At 41.1% G+C, this 12,632-nt stretch overlaps 2 protein-coding genes across 4 annotated transcripts in view; one reads left to right on the top strand and one right to left on the bottom strand.

The window, feature by feature from the left end:
* ttyh1 (tweety family member 1) overlaps nt 1-1,893 on the top strand; it is a 26,310-nt gene extending 24,417 nt beyond the window's left edge. Inside the window, exon 12 of the mRNA XM_008285841.1 lies at nt 1,780-1,893. Coding sequence (XP_008284063.1) covers nt 1,780-1,863 — 84 coding nt within the window. The 3' untranslated portion in view covers nt 1,864-1,893. The remainder of the gene's footprint in view (nt 1-1,779) is intronic.
* A 3,038-nt stretch (nt 1,894-4,931) lies between these two features.
* Nucleotides 4,932-11,642, bottom strand: josd2 (Josephin domain containing 2). Of its 3 annotated transcripts, none has more exons than XM_008285820.1 (5): nt 11,302-11,641; nt 10,971-11,099; nt 9,238-9,363; nt 7,852-8,046; nt 4,932-5,742 (listed from the first exon to the last, which is right to left on the bottom strand). In XM_008285820.1, exons 2-5 carry the CDS (start codon nt 11,090-11,092, stop codon nt 5,637-5,639), a joined length of 549 nt encoding a protein of 182 aa, XP_008284042.1. In that variant the 5' UTR covers nt 11,093-11,099; nt 11,302-11,641; the 3' UTR covers nt 4,932-5,636. The 3 variants fall into 3 exon arrangements, with proteins under 3 accessions (XP_008284042.1, XP_008284044.1, XP_008284045.1); XM_008285822.1 differs by having other exon boundaries at nt 10,971-11,093; XM_008285823.1 differs by lacking the exon at nt 4,932-5,742 and adding an exon at nt 7,314-7,714 and having other exon boundaries at nt 11,302-11,642.
* Between the last annotated feature and the right edge of the window lie 990 nt (nt 11,643-12,632).

Here is a 12,632-nt window from a genome sequence, read left to right as displayed (position 1 = left end):
GACAGCTCATCCAACAGGTCGTCTTCCAAAGAACTGGTACATAAAAAAATCAAATAAAATCTGCAAAGAAAACTGAAAATCTGGACAAGGATACAAAAAAAAACTATGATAAATGGTTTAATGCTGCAACATTTAAAAACTGTTGTGATAAAAATAACAAAAATCTGGTTTAAAAAGAGCAAAACGCTGTAATTTTATGATCTCACATCGCGAAAGAACAGATTTCTGATGTGGACATTACTCACAGTTCTTCTCTGTTACTGGTTTTTACTGTAATTTAACAAAAACAGAGAAAATCTGTAAAGTTTTTTAAAGGATTTACCATTTTTTACTCCTTAATGGACACAGTTTTCCTTTCAAATATCTGCTGAATGAGAAAAGATAAAAAACTATTTTGCCAAAAATTGCTCAGAAAAAATAAATGACATTAAGAAAAATGCATAAGTACAAAAAAGGAATGTAATAATTAAAGTCAAATGTTGTTAAAAAAATAAAATAAATTAAAAAAAAAAAAGTTTTTCACGGTTAACGTAAAAAAAAAAAATTCAAATAATTTTATTTAATATGTGTATTTCATTAGATATTATGTGTGGGTTAAAAAAAAAGGGAAAATCTAAAAAAAATTCTAAATTCTCAATGAAAAACCTGAAAAACTGTTAAAGCATTTAAAATAAAACTAAAACAGTGCATTAATTGGTACTAAAAATAAACAAATTGAGGGAAATAATTCACCTGAATGCAGGAATTTAATTATTTTATTTAATTTCCTAAAGCATGACAATCAAACTCGTTAATTTCACTAAAACTTGAAATCTGTCTGTCGACGTCTGACCGTGAACCACTGAACTGTTTGTTTACTCACCTGAGTTTAAGACCTCTTTGTGTTTTATTCTCACTAATGGTCAGAATAAAGTCTGAAAGCGCTCCAGGTTTTCTCCCTGGGATTTTTCTGGGGCTGTTTTTCATAAACACTGATGTTCAGATCAGATTTTTCCAATTATTGAAATGGTAATTTTTAAATTAAGTTTCCAAAAAACTAAATAACATTTAAAAGAAGAGCTGCTTTGGCCTCCGTCTGCGCTCTAATCAGCGTCCCACCCGGAGCTCGATCTGATTGGTTCCACGTCAGCGGCAGCAGCCAATCAGCAGTGAGGGATAAATGTTGAAACGTTTTTTTGTAATTAAACACATAAAACACAAGTAAACACATATTTCGACAAAGTTTTCGTGTTAAATTTTGACACTTAAATTTAAATTTTTCTGCAAATGTGATCCCAGTTTTTGATCTGATCGGGTGAAGTTTGATAAAGCCTCAGGAAGATCAATTAGCTGTTTCCATGGCAACCGATGAAAACTATGACACGTGGCCGAAAGCTCGGGAAAAAAGCTCGTTCAGAAAAACGATGATCAGCAGCTGCTTTAAGCGTCGTACCTTTAGTGCGTTGATCCTGAACAGGAAAACTTGAAGGGACTTGAGTTTTCCGGAGCTCTCAGCTGCATTTCACAGTCGTCCTCGGCAGGTAGAGTTTGGAGTCCAGCTGCTGAGGAAGACCATGAGATGCGGTTGAAAGCCCAGGACAAAACCTTTGTGTGCGTGAACGCTTCTTTCATGTTAGATTCTGGGTTTTACCTCCTGCTGGTCAGATAGCGACTCAAAGTGCTTTTTTCTTGATTGAGTTTTTCTTCTCCTGAGTAAATAATCATCCTTCTTCTGTTCTGCCTCCTGCCCCCGCGGACCGCCTCGACGCCGCCCCTGCTGGACGACTTGTGGAAGTGCAGTACTCTCCCAGCATGCTGACTGGTTACGGGGGAAGTCAATCACACCCCAACCCCGCCCATTCGAGGAACCTGTACTCACGTTGATTTTTTTGTTTGTTTGTTTTTTTCTTTTTTGTTAGAAAAAATGTATAGAAAAAAAATGTTTAGTTTTCATATGAATGGACACTTTAATGAAAAAGAAACTAATCTAAATAAAATGAATGCTAGGTGTGAAGTGCGTAACGTCGATACCACTGAGTGTTGCTATGAAAAGCACTTAAAAACGAAGCGGCTCCCGATGCGGCCGCTCTAAATTCTTTCCCTTGTTTGTCCAGACTCTGTGTAAACTGTGAACAGTGGTGAGGTAAGTCAGAACGGTATTGACGTTACTACGTTGTAGTTTTATATTCTTAAATGTATCCGTACCACCGATTTATTTTCAAGTTTTTATATGAATATTGTTGTAGAAAAGCACTGGCACGTAGCAACACGACACTTTTTTTTTTCTCTGTGAATGGTTATGCAGTTCCTTCACTTGGTATGATTTTATTTTTATTATTATTACTTTTTATAGGTGGCAATTCTGTATTTTCCTTGTATTACCTTATGGTACTCTGTATATCTCACTGTCTATAATATCTGAATAATCATGAACCTTTTGCTCTTATAAAGAAAAGAAAAAAATACCAGAGGGCTACAAAGACCCTGTTTTAATGAATAAACGGAGAACTACAAACTGCCACTCGAGTCCGGGGAGTGGAGGACTACAAATCCCATGCAACGACAGCAGGTACATAGCAATATGATCCTTGCTACTGGTGCTGCAGTAGCCCTACCGTAACTAGCAATAATAACTATGTATAGCATCGGGTTTCTGAGATCTCTCCAAGATGTTTTGTGTATATATGGTTCGGTTTGAGATTTCATCGAATCCCCCTTCCTCCTCCTCCTCCTCCTCCTTCCTCCTCCTCCTCCTCCTCCTCGTCCTCGTCCTCGCCGACTGACCTTGTTAACCCTTGAATTGAGTTTGTATGGTTACCAATGCTCCTTTTGAATGGCATCCTTTTACACTCGAGAGTCTAATATAAATAAAAATAACTTCAATAACCCGACGCTGGTCTTGTCTCCGAGTCAAGAACGCACACAGCAGAGAAAACGAAAAAGGTTTAATATAAATAAGTTACGAGCCTCTGAGTTCACGTGAGCGTTAGTCACTAGTGTGTTTGTGGATATGCATAGATCAACAGGAGAGACACGACAGACACGAGTCACGACAGACAGTCAGAGCCGGCGTTTCTGCACGTCTTCAACGCAGCCGACGTTCCTCAAAACTTTGCTTTTAAATCAGTTTCACTTCCAACGATTCAGCTGTTAAATTAATCGTCAGCTGTTTTGATGGTCGATTAATCGGTTTGAGAGTCTAAATTCTGTGATTCCAGCCTCTTAAATGTGAATATTTTCTGGTTTCTTTCCTCCTCTATGACAGTAAACTGAATATCTTTAGGTTTGGGAAACACTGGTCGACATTTTTCACTATTTTCTGACATTTTAGGGACCAAATAACTCATCGATTAATCCAGAAAATAATAAACAGATGAACTGACGGTGAAAATAATCATTAGCTGCAGCTCTAATAATAATATTAATAATATTAATAACACTGAAAAATTTATTCTTTTACTAAATTTAAGTCACTTTTCAAAATAAAAGCCATTTTCAGCTTCTCAAATGTGACTTTTTTTTTTCTTTATCTTATCCAGTAATACAGATATTTTTTCAATCAATCACTGAGTAATAAAAACGGGCTAAATTCTGTGATTCCAGCTTCGTAAATGTGACTATTTTCTGTTTTTTTTCCTCCTCTTTGACAGTAAACTGAGTATTTTTAGGTTTGGGAAACACTAACCGACATTTTTCACCGTTTTCTGATATTTTAGGGACCAAACAGCTGATTGATTCATTAATAAAATGAAAATAACTCGTTAGCTGCAGCCCCGATGGCAGCGCTCATTAAAAGGTGAACACGCTGGATGAATAACTTTGCGTTAACAGAATCATCAGCTCTACCTGGTTGTTTTAGACGTACCAGCGAATGACCTTCTGGTGTTGCAGGTGCGAAGGTGAGATAATGAACTGAACTGTTCGTTAGCTGAAGCACATGAGATGTTTAAACTACAATCATAAGATAAGACATTTATATCGTTTTTGTTCAACAGCTGATCGATTAATCAAGAAAATAGGCGACTGACAGTCAAACCGATCGTTAGCTGCAGCTCTGGACTCAGAACGCGATCCGTCGCCATGAACACGACGTCGACTTCTGCATTCGTCAGCTTCACCACATCTTCACACAACATCACAAAACACTACGACAGAAGGCGGCGGCAGCGTGTTCGCAGCGACGGGTCACATCTACGCCAAACAGGAAACGCAGCCACGTGCAGCCAACGGAACGAAACGTGCAGAAACACCGGCGTGGTCCTTGAACGCCTCACCGGGCGATGCCTTCACGGTACCTGCGCCTGTACGAGCACGAAGACAAAACGACATCCAGCGCTGCAGTGCATAGAAAGTTAAAGAAGCCGTCCGGTCGCCGCTCGTCATGCACGAAACCATCCTACAAATAAAGTGTCATCAAACGAAGCCGCGGTGAAGTCGCAGCTCAGATCCTCCTCCTACAGTGTTCAAAGGAAAGGCGGGTCTCCGCTGCAGGAACTCGAGGCGGCATTTCAGGATCCACCAGAACTAACGGCAGCTCCGGGTCCATGCAGAAAGCACAGGGATGCAAACGGACCAAAGTAACGAGGTGGGACAACGAGGTGTTCATTTCTAGCTGCAGCTGCATCCATCTACACCTTAATCCTCACCAGGGTCATGGGGGGCGGAGTCTATCCCAGCTGACTCAGGGTGAAGGCAGGTTCACCTGGACAGGTAACCAGTCTATCACAGGGCTACACTTAGAGACAGACAACCAAGCACACTCACATTCACACCTACGGACAATTTACAATCACCAATTAACCTCAGCATGTTTCTGGACTGTGGGAGGAAGCCGGAGAACCCGGAGAGAACCCACGCTGCACGGGGAGAACATGGAGACTCCACGCAGAAAGATCCCGGGTGTCCTCACCGGGACGTGAACCGGCGACCTTCTAGCTGCGAGGCGCTAACGGTGCTAACCACTGATCCACCTGCAGCCCTGAATAAAACATTTTAAATAAATATATGTTGGGGCTGAACACAGGAAGACACGTGTTTTAAAACCAGCTCAGTCACTTCAGACCATCTTTCCCTCTGAATGTTGTTTTGCAGCCAAACCATCGCAGAACCAACCCTCAGATTAAACAGTCCAGCCATAAAACCCAACACATGCTTTACTTTTGTACCTGCATGAGTCCTAAAGGCGACGCACTTGATCTAAAAGCAGTTAAATCTGATGAACAATGAGCCGTTTGCATCCCTGGAAACAACGACGGAGGTTTGTTGTGTTAAAGAGAACAGACAGAAAAAAGTGCCTCAGAATTTTCTTTCCTTCCCTAAAAATGGTTCTACTGGACCGGTTCCAAAAGGTTCGGTTCGCCCCAAAACAACCTACAAGTTCCTGCAGCGGAAAGCGGCTTAAAAACGTACCGAGAGTCGGCTGGAAAACGCAGCAACACGAGTCACAGCTGTTACAATCAAGCAGTTGTGGAGGAGGCGGCGTCTCCTCTGCTTCTCTTTGGGTTTCCTCTGTGTGTCGATATTAAACAGATTCTTTTAGTGCATTCCCTGAAGACATTTTCTTAAAACGAGGTGTTTGTTTTTAAAAAAAAACAATAAACAAAAAGAAAAAGTCTGTCATTTTCCCAGAGGAGTTTCCTTCGTCCGGTCCGAAGGCGTCACTTCTTGTCGGCGCTGAGCCACGAGCCGTCCTCCTCCACCTCCCGCCGCACCACCAGCAGCATCTCGGCCACGTCCTGAGAAAGCTGTTCGCTGAGAAACGACCTGGAACAAAAGTTCAGTCGTCACGATGACTGTTTCTAGAGTTTACAGACAAACAGCGAGAAACAAAACGTCCAGAAGTAAAATCATCAACCAGTGGAAACTAATCAAGCACCAGAAAAGCTTCAAAGGAAAAACTAAAGCAGACTTTGCTTTTAAACTGACTTCTACTTGTGTGGGAACAGTTTTGTTTGTAGAGCTGCAACGACTAATCAGTTAACTATTAATCTGTAAATGCAGCCTCTTAAATGTGAATATTTTCTGTTTTTTTTTCCTCTTCTTTGACAATAAACTGAAGATCTTTGGGTTTGAGCAACATAATTCAACGTTTTCTGACATTTCAGAGTCCAAACCGCTGATTGATTCATTAATGAAATGAACATAAATCATTCGCTGCAGCCCTGATGGCAGCTAATAATTTAAGATTTGGTGATTTTTCTGCTTCCTATCATCCTAATTTCACATTTTTGAGTTGAAGATGAAACTATGAAACCACACATTTATCATTTTGGACCCTGGGAAACACTGACTGATGCTTTTTTTTACCGTCTTCTGACATCTTAGAGGCCAAACACCCGATCAGCTCATCCAGAAAATGATCAACGGGTTGCAGCCCTAGAATGAAGCTTCACCAAACCTCCAACCTAAATCCTGTTAGACGAGTTCATGAGTGAATCCTGATGTTCAGCCTCCAGCAGATTTTAGAATCAGGATGAATTTCGGTCTTTTGTAAGTTCAACAGATTGAAAACTAATCAATGCGTTGTCAACTATTTACAAACCAAACATCTGATCAATTAAATTAGAAAATAGTCAATAATGACACGAATCACCAGCTGCAGTCTCACCGACTTGAAACCTGGATTCAGATTGTGATTAGAGTCGAGGAAAAGAGAGGATAAAAACATGAAGGTATCAAATAATGAATAAATGAATGAATGAATGAATGAAATAATAATAATGGACAGTGTTACAAATTCCCTGTTGGCAATGGGGACATGGCTGCCTCTGGTGGACACCTGAGCCCTGAAGCCTCTCATGATTCCCGGATGCAAAACAGGTGGAGGGCTGGAGCCTCAAAGTCTGGCTTAATTGTCAACTGAAATCAGGTGAGAGAAGTAGAGCTGGTGGCATTCATTCGAGGCTGGTCAGTGAGCTGCAAACATCTCTCCATAGATCTGAAGTGCCCTGGGAATCCCTTTTCAACAAACCCATGAGTGACTGATCAGTAAGATAATTTCTTCTTTATTTCTGGGGGGGTTTAATTACTGATGATGTTTAGTTATGTTTTCTTCAGTTGATTAGTCACTAATTTTGTGTTGGGGTTATTGTTTTGTTATTTAGAAAAACCATGGACAAATGAACATGAAGCAATGAATAAATATAGCAAACCACCTCCATTGACTGTGTCTCTTTGGTCGGAGAGGCTATGGTGGTCAGCATCCACCAGTGTTTTATTAAAGAGTGAAGAGAAATCTCTAATAGACAGACATTAATACTAAATAAATACATAATAAAAATACTAAAAACAAGCATAAAAGCCTGTTGGTTTTTTTAAGTTTGTAAAATTAGAGAATTAAAAGAAGAAGTGATTCAGCTGCTTCAGCTGCTCTCTGAGGGGTCCTGATGGCAAAACCTTGGTCACCCTGAAATCTAATTAACATCTCTGCATAAGTCTGACCGAAACATAAAACCCAACACGTATTTGGGAAAATATTTAATTAAAAGAAACCCATTTAAGATAGATGAAGCTGATTTTATCTGCTGAGATGTGGTTCAAAGTTCTGGGAAACCTGATTTTTAGGGACTTTTGTGTCAACAGTAAGAAGGCTGAAGATCTTCTGACATCTATGTCAGAGTCGGAGCCTCAGAAGCTTGAAAGGCGACCAGTGAAACGGTCAAACCACTTCTAGAGGGAGCAGCGAGCTGGAGGGCAGCGGGACCGAGGCGCTGTGATGTCGTCCGTCAGAGCGTTGCTAGAGAGCAGCGACATCACAGCAGTGAAGTCAGCCCCATGTGACCCATGACTCACCGGCACCCAGCAGCACAACAGGCCGGGTTCAGACCTCACGCCAAGCAGCACACACACAACACCGAGGGTTCTGGGCCTCACCGTAGCTCTGCTTCTCCCCCGATGCACACCGGACTCTTCAGCTTGGAGTCCAGGTTGTAGTACTGTCCGTTCACCTGCCGCACCGCCAGCCAATGGCGGCGCCGCAGAGGCAGCGACACGATGCCCAGCGAGACCCGAGATGGCACGTTGAGGATGAAGCCCTGGACCTTCGGCATGCACAGGCTCTGGACCGTCCTGCAGGTTACAGAGGGGCAGAGAGAAAGCACGAACGTTAGTCTGAGAACCTTTCTAACGATGAACGAAGCGACATGTGGACGCTTCAGAGGCCGAGAATGTGAGTCACGTATCTACAGTGGAGGAGGCCCTCAGGCTGCATGAAGCTCCACATTATGTTCTACTGCCTGGTTTGAAAAGATGTCTTTGTCCTCTGATTAAATCTCTGAACCCCGAACAGCTTCTGTCACGTTTTCCTTCACTGTGGTTCAACATAAAGACCTGCAGCTCTGTGGAACCAGAACAAGAAGGAGAGAGAACCCAGAGATATGTTCTGTCAGCAGGACACACCTGGAATCAGAAGTCCAGATGTTTCCAACACTGTAGCTACTCAACTATCTCCATGTTTTAGCTTCTCCAGACTCTTCCTCTCTGATGAGATCTGATGATCCAGTACGTTGGATTATTCTCTCATGATCATTTTAAACAGATCCTGAGCCAATTTTAAATATTTTTTCCAATAAGTTTTGGACAATTTTTTAAGACATTTGCAGGTTTTGAGTCATCTCTAATAATCGTTTGTCATTTTGGACAAATCTGTCGGTTTGGACAAACTTTCTGAGTAATTTCTGAGTCACTTTGGACAAAGTTGGAGTCAATCTGGAAGATATTTTGTCATCTTAAACACATTTTTTGTCACTTTGAAAAGAAATATTTTCCTTTTTATACCATCTACAGACTTTTCCTCTCTGTTCAGCTCATCAGCTGTAGAAAGATGTTCCACCATCAGATGTAGAAAGATGTTCCATCAGCTGAATGTATCTCTACCAACTGGCTCCTCTGGTCTCTGGTTCTGATCCGTGCTGCAGCTATTCATTCAGCAGGTTGGATTTTGCTCTCAGTCTCTCTGAGGAAACTCTGGCTGCAGTTCAACCTGAGTCAGTCGTGGAGAATCAGTCGGAACCAGGAGGGAAGAAGTTTTTGGTTTGTACAGGAACTGGTGAGCACAGGTGGATTAAAGTGACCGTTTTGCATTTTAGACATTTAAGATGTTGATATTCTGACTCTTTTCTTTTAACCATCGACCTCCGATCAAAGCGATCGATGTTTCCACAGGAGACCAGATGAAACGATGAGCTCAGGGATGTGAGGTGAACTGAGAAGTGAGTCGGACATTTCAGTGATTTTGTGCAGACCTGGCGCCTCACTCACCGGCGTTTGTCCCACCACACGGCCGCCAGCTCTCGGCTCTGCAGCGCCGCCATGATGACGTTGACGTCGTAGTTCCCCGTCCCCAACACCGAGCGGTGAGGGTTCACCACGCACTGAGGGGCCAACCTGCAGAGACCAACACAGCATTTCAGATCTGCATGTGGGAAGCTCCTCTCTGTGCCAGAATCATTGTCATTTTTTCGTCTCCCTGCATATGAACATCTCCACAGTCTGGCCTCTTCCCACACAATCGCGTTCATTTAGCCGGGCCGCATGTTGGAATAACTGCTATTTGTTTGTCAGAAGCCACAAACATCGTGACTCATCCTGTCTCATGTTCAGTTTAGTGGCTGAAGACGTAAACAGCAGCAGCAACACTGAACACAATGGACGCCGCTGTCTGAAACCGCAGCGCTGATTTTACCCTGAAGGTAAACAGGGTATTTATAACGAGGAGGTAGTACAGTAGAGCAGCTCTCTCATCTCGCTGTGCTACTGGCAGCAGAATGACAGTAAACTGGATTTGATGTGATTAGAGGTGGACTCTGCCTCCCTCAGTGAGTTTATTGGTCCACCGTCCACTGGTTTACCCCCAACAAGGGCGATAATTCTTTGGTATCTTAACAGCAGCATGTTTTTATTTTAGAGACCAAACAGCTGATCTGTTCACCGAGAAAATAACTGACAATAATTATTACTTGCAGTCCTGTCCTTGAATCTGTATTTTCATATCTATATTTTTTCTCTTAAAGGGCAACAGCGAGCAATTATTTCCACAAGTGATTCATCTGCTTATTATTATTTTTTGATTGATTATTGTTGTTGTTTTGTCACAGGACGGTAAAAATATCCATCATGAAATCTTCAAAAAAACACTTAAACATGTAGAGCTTCATTTTTTTAAAGCGGAAACTGTAGATTTTTCGTGACTGAAGAATATTTTCTGGTTTCGTTCCTCCTCTGAGACAGTAAACCGAATATCTTTGGACAAAACGAGACATTTGTGAAACACAAGTTGACATTTATGACAAATTTTCTGACATTTTAGAGACCAAACAGCTGATCCATTCATACATCTTGGACTTTGGGAAACACTAATCTGCATTTTTCACCATTTTCTGACATTTTAGAGATTTCCTGAAAGACTTCTTCTGTTTGACCCGCAGTCAGAAACTCAGTTAATGATCTAGACATCAACCTTTTCAGGAAAAACTGTCAAAATTCTGTGATTGCAGCTTCCTAAATGTATTTTATGGTTTCTTCCCATCTCTGTGAACATAAACTGAATATAGTTGGAGGAATCAAGACATTTTAAGAAACACAGATCCTCATTTTTCTACCATTTCAGACCCTTTCATAGACTTATTTTGTTCAACCAGCAGTCAGAAACTCAATTAACCACCTAAAGCTTCATTTTTTAAAGGAAAAAACGTCTTAACTCTGTGATTGTAGCTTCCTGAATGTGAGTGACAGTAAACTGAATATCTTTGGATGCAACAAGACCTTTTAGGAAACTCTGATCCTCATTTTTCACCATTTTCTCACATTTTAGAGACCAAACAGCTGATCCATAAAACGGGAAAACAACTGTTAGTTGCAGCCGTGAGGACTAAGACAGGAGTTTTACAGTAAAAGTGTGAGAGTTGGAGGTTTTGGGGGGTAAACGTGCTCCCTGTGAAACGCTCCCATCGCCCCTCCACACACAGCGACCCTCCGCCGCAGCCTTAGCCCACCGTTTGCAGATGTCGTCGGCCGTCTCCTTGGTGAACACTCGCTCCTGGAGCACGTTGTTGAGTGCATGGATCGCGCACAGCTCCAGTCGTTGCTTCTCATGGAACACCTCTCCTTCGCTCATACTAAAGCTTCGCAGACAAACACAGAAGAAGAAGAAGAAGAAGCAGCGGCGTTAGCAGCTAGCAGGCTAACGGTCCATTCATGCTAGCTGGAACTTTAGCTAACGGCGGCTACACCGATCAGAGCTCCGGTTAGACGGACAGTTTGTCTGCGGACAGACCGGAACACTGGAGAAACATCCCCGGACAGCTGCTGAGCGAAGCTACCGACCTGCTGATGAAGCGGTTCTCCGGTAAACTGATGCTGGAGGCGGACAGCTACATCCAGGAAGCACCGCTGCTGCTGCTGCTGCTGTTGTTGTTGTTGTTGTTGTTTTGTTGTTGTTGTCGTTGTTGTCACGCCCGTTTCCAGACTCGCAGCTGCTCGGTGGGTGAAAACCTCCACTTTGAGCTGCTCCTGCTGGACCGGTTGAGCGCTGACAGGGTGAGATGAGGGTTAGTTAGCGCTAACTAACCAGCCGGGTTGGTTGAACACTGAACACCAGCCGAGGAGTGAGGCGCGGTGCCGCAGCGCCCTCTGGTGTCCGGGCCCTGTACTGCATGGAGCGCAGTTTGAATCAATATTCAATCAATAAATTAATACATAAATAAATGAATACATAAATAAACACTCAAACATTCATGTGAATTAAAAACATAAATAATTCTACTAAATACCCATGACATTAGGAAATAAAAATATCTTAAAATAAACAAAGGTTGTCCATTTAGAAATAAAAACCTGTTTATTAGATTACATTTATTTCAGGATTTACCCAATATTTATTTATTTGTATATGTACATTAATAAACACACAAAAATTCCTATAAATTAAAAAACAAAAAAATTCCAACTAAATAGACATAACTTTAGGAAATAAAAATATCTTAAAATAAATAAAGATAGAAATAAAAACCCGTTTATTAAATTATAGCATTTACCTAATAGCCATATTTATTTATTTGTATATGTGACATGTTGACACCACCCTTTTCATGCTGCACAGTGCATATACTCAATATATTACTTTAGCAACTTAGGTAGTAAAATTAAAAAATTAAACATAAAAAAGACAAACAGAAATAAATCAACACATAAATAATTAACCAAACATTCCTTTGAAATGAAGAAACAAAAGTAGGTGATAGGAAATAAATAATAGTGGTCATTTGAAAAATTTTCAAATAAAAATCTTTGTTTTTCAATTATTATATAATTTGGTTATACATTTATTTCATTGTTTACTTCACAGAGATATTTATTTGTTAACATATAGGTAGAAAAAAATAACTATATGCACCATAAATGATAAATAAATACATACATAAATAATAATAAAGGGAAGCATTCATTATGTAAATAATGCACTTGTATAATAATTCGCTATAACTCTGAATTTGGACTGGGTCGTACGCTGTGAGCCACAGATGAGGGGTTTGATTTTTGGTTCTGGGTGTCATAATGAATCTGGAACTGTCTTTGCAACTTTACACAGCTTCTGGTGTTTCTGTGTTAAAAAGAAAATATCCAACAAATCAACCCAAAAAATACGATTCTAACGT

The sequence above is a fragment of the Stegastes partitus genome, unplaced genomic scaffold (assembly GCF_000690725.1).
Source record: "Stegastes partitus isolate 25-593 unplaced genomic scaffold, Stegastes_partitus-1.0.2 Scaffold418, whole genome shotgun sequence".
Lineage (NCBI taxonomy): Eukaryota > Metazoa > Chordata > Actinopteri > Pomacentridae > Stegastes > Stegastes partitus.
The sequence above is the reverse complement of the archived record's forward strand: the minus strand, read 5'-3'. Positions and strand labels throughout refer to the sequence as shown.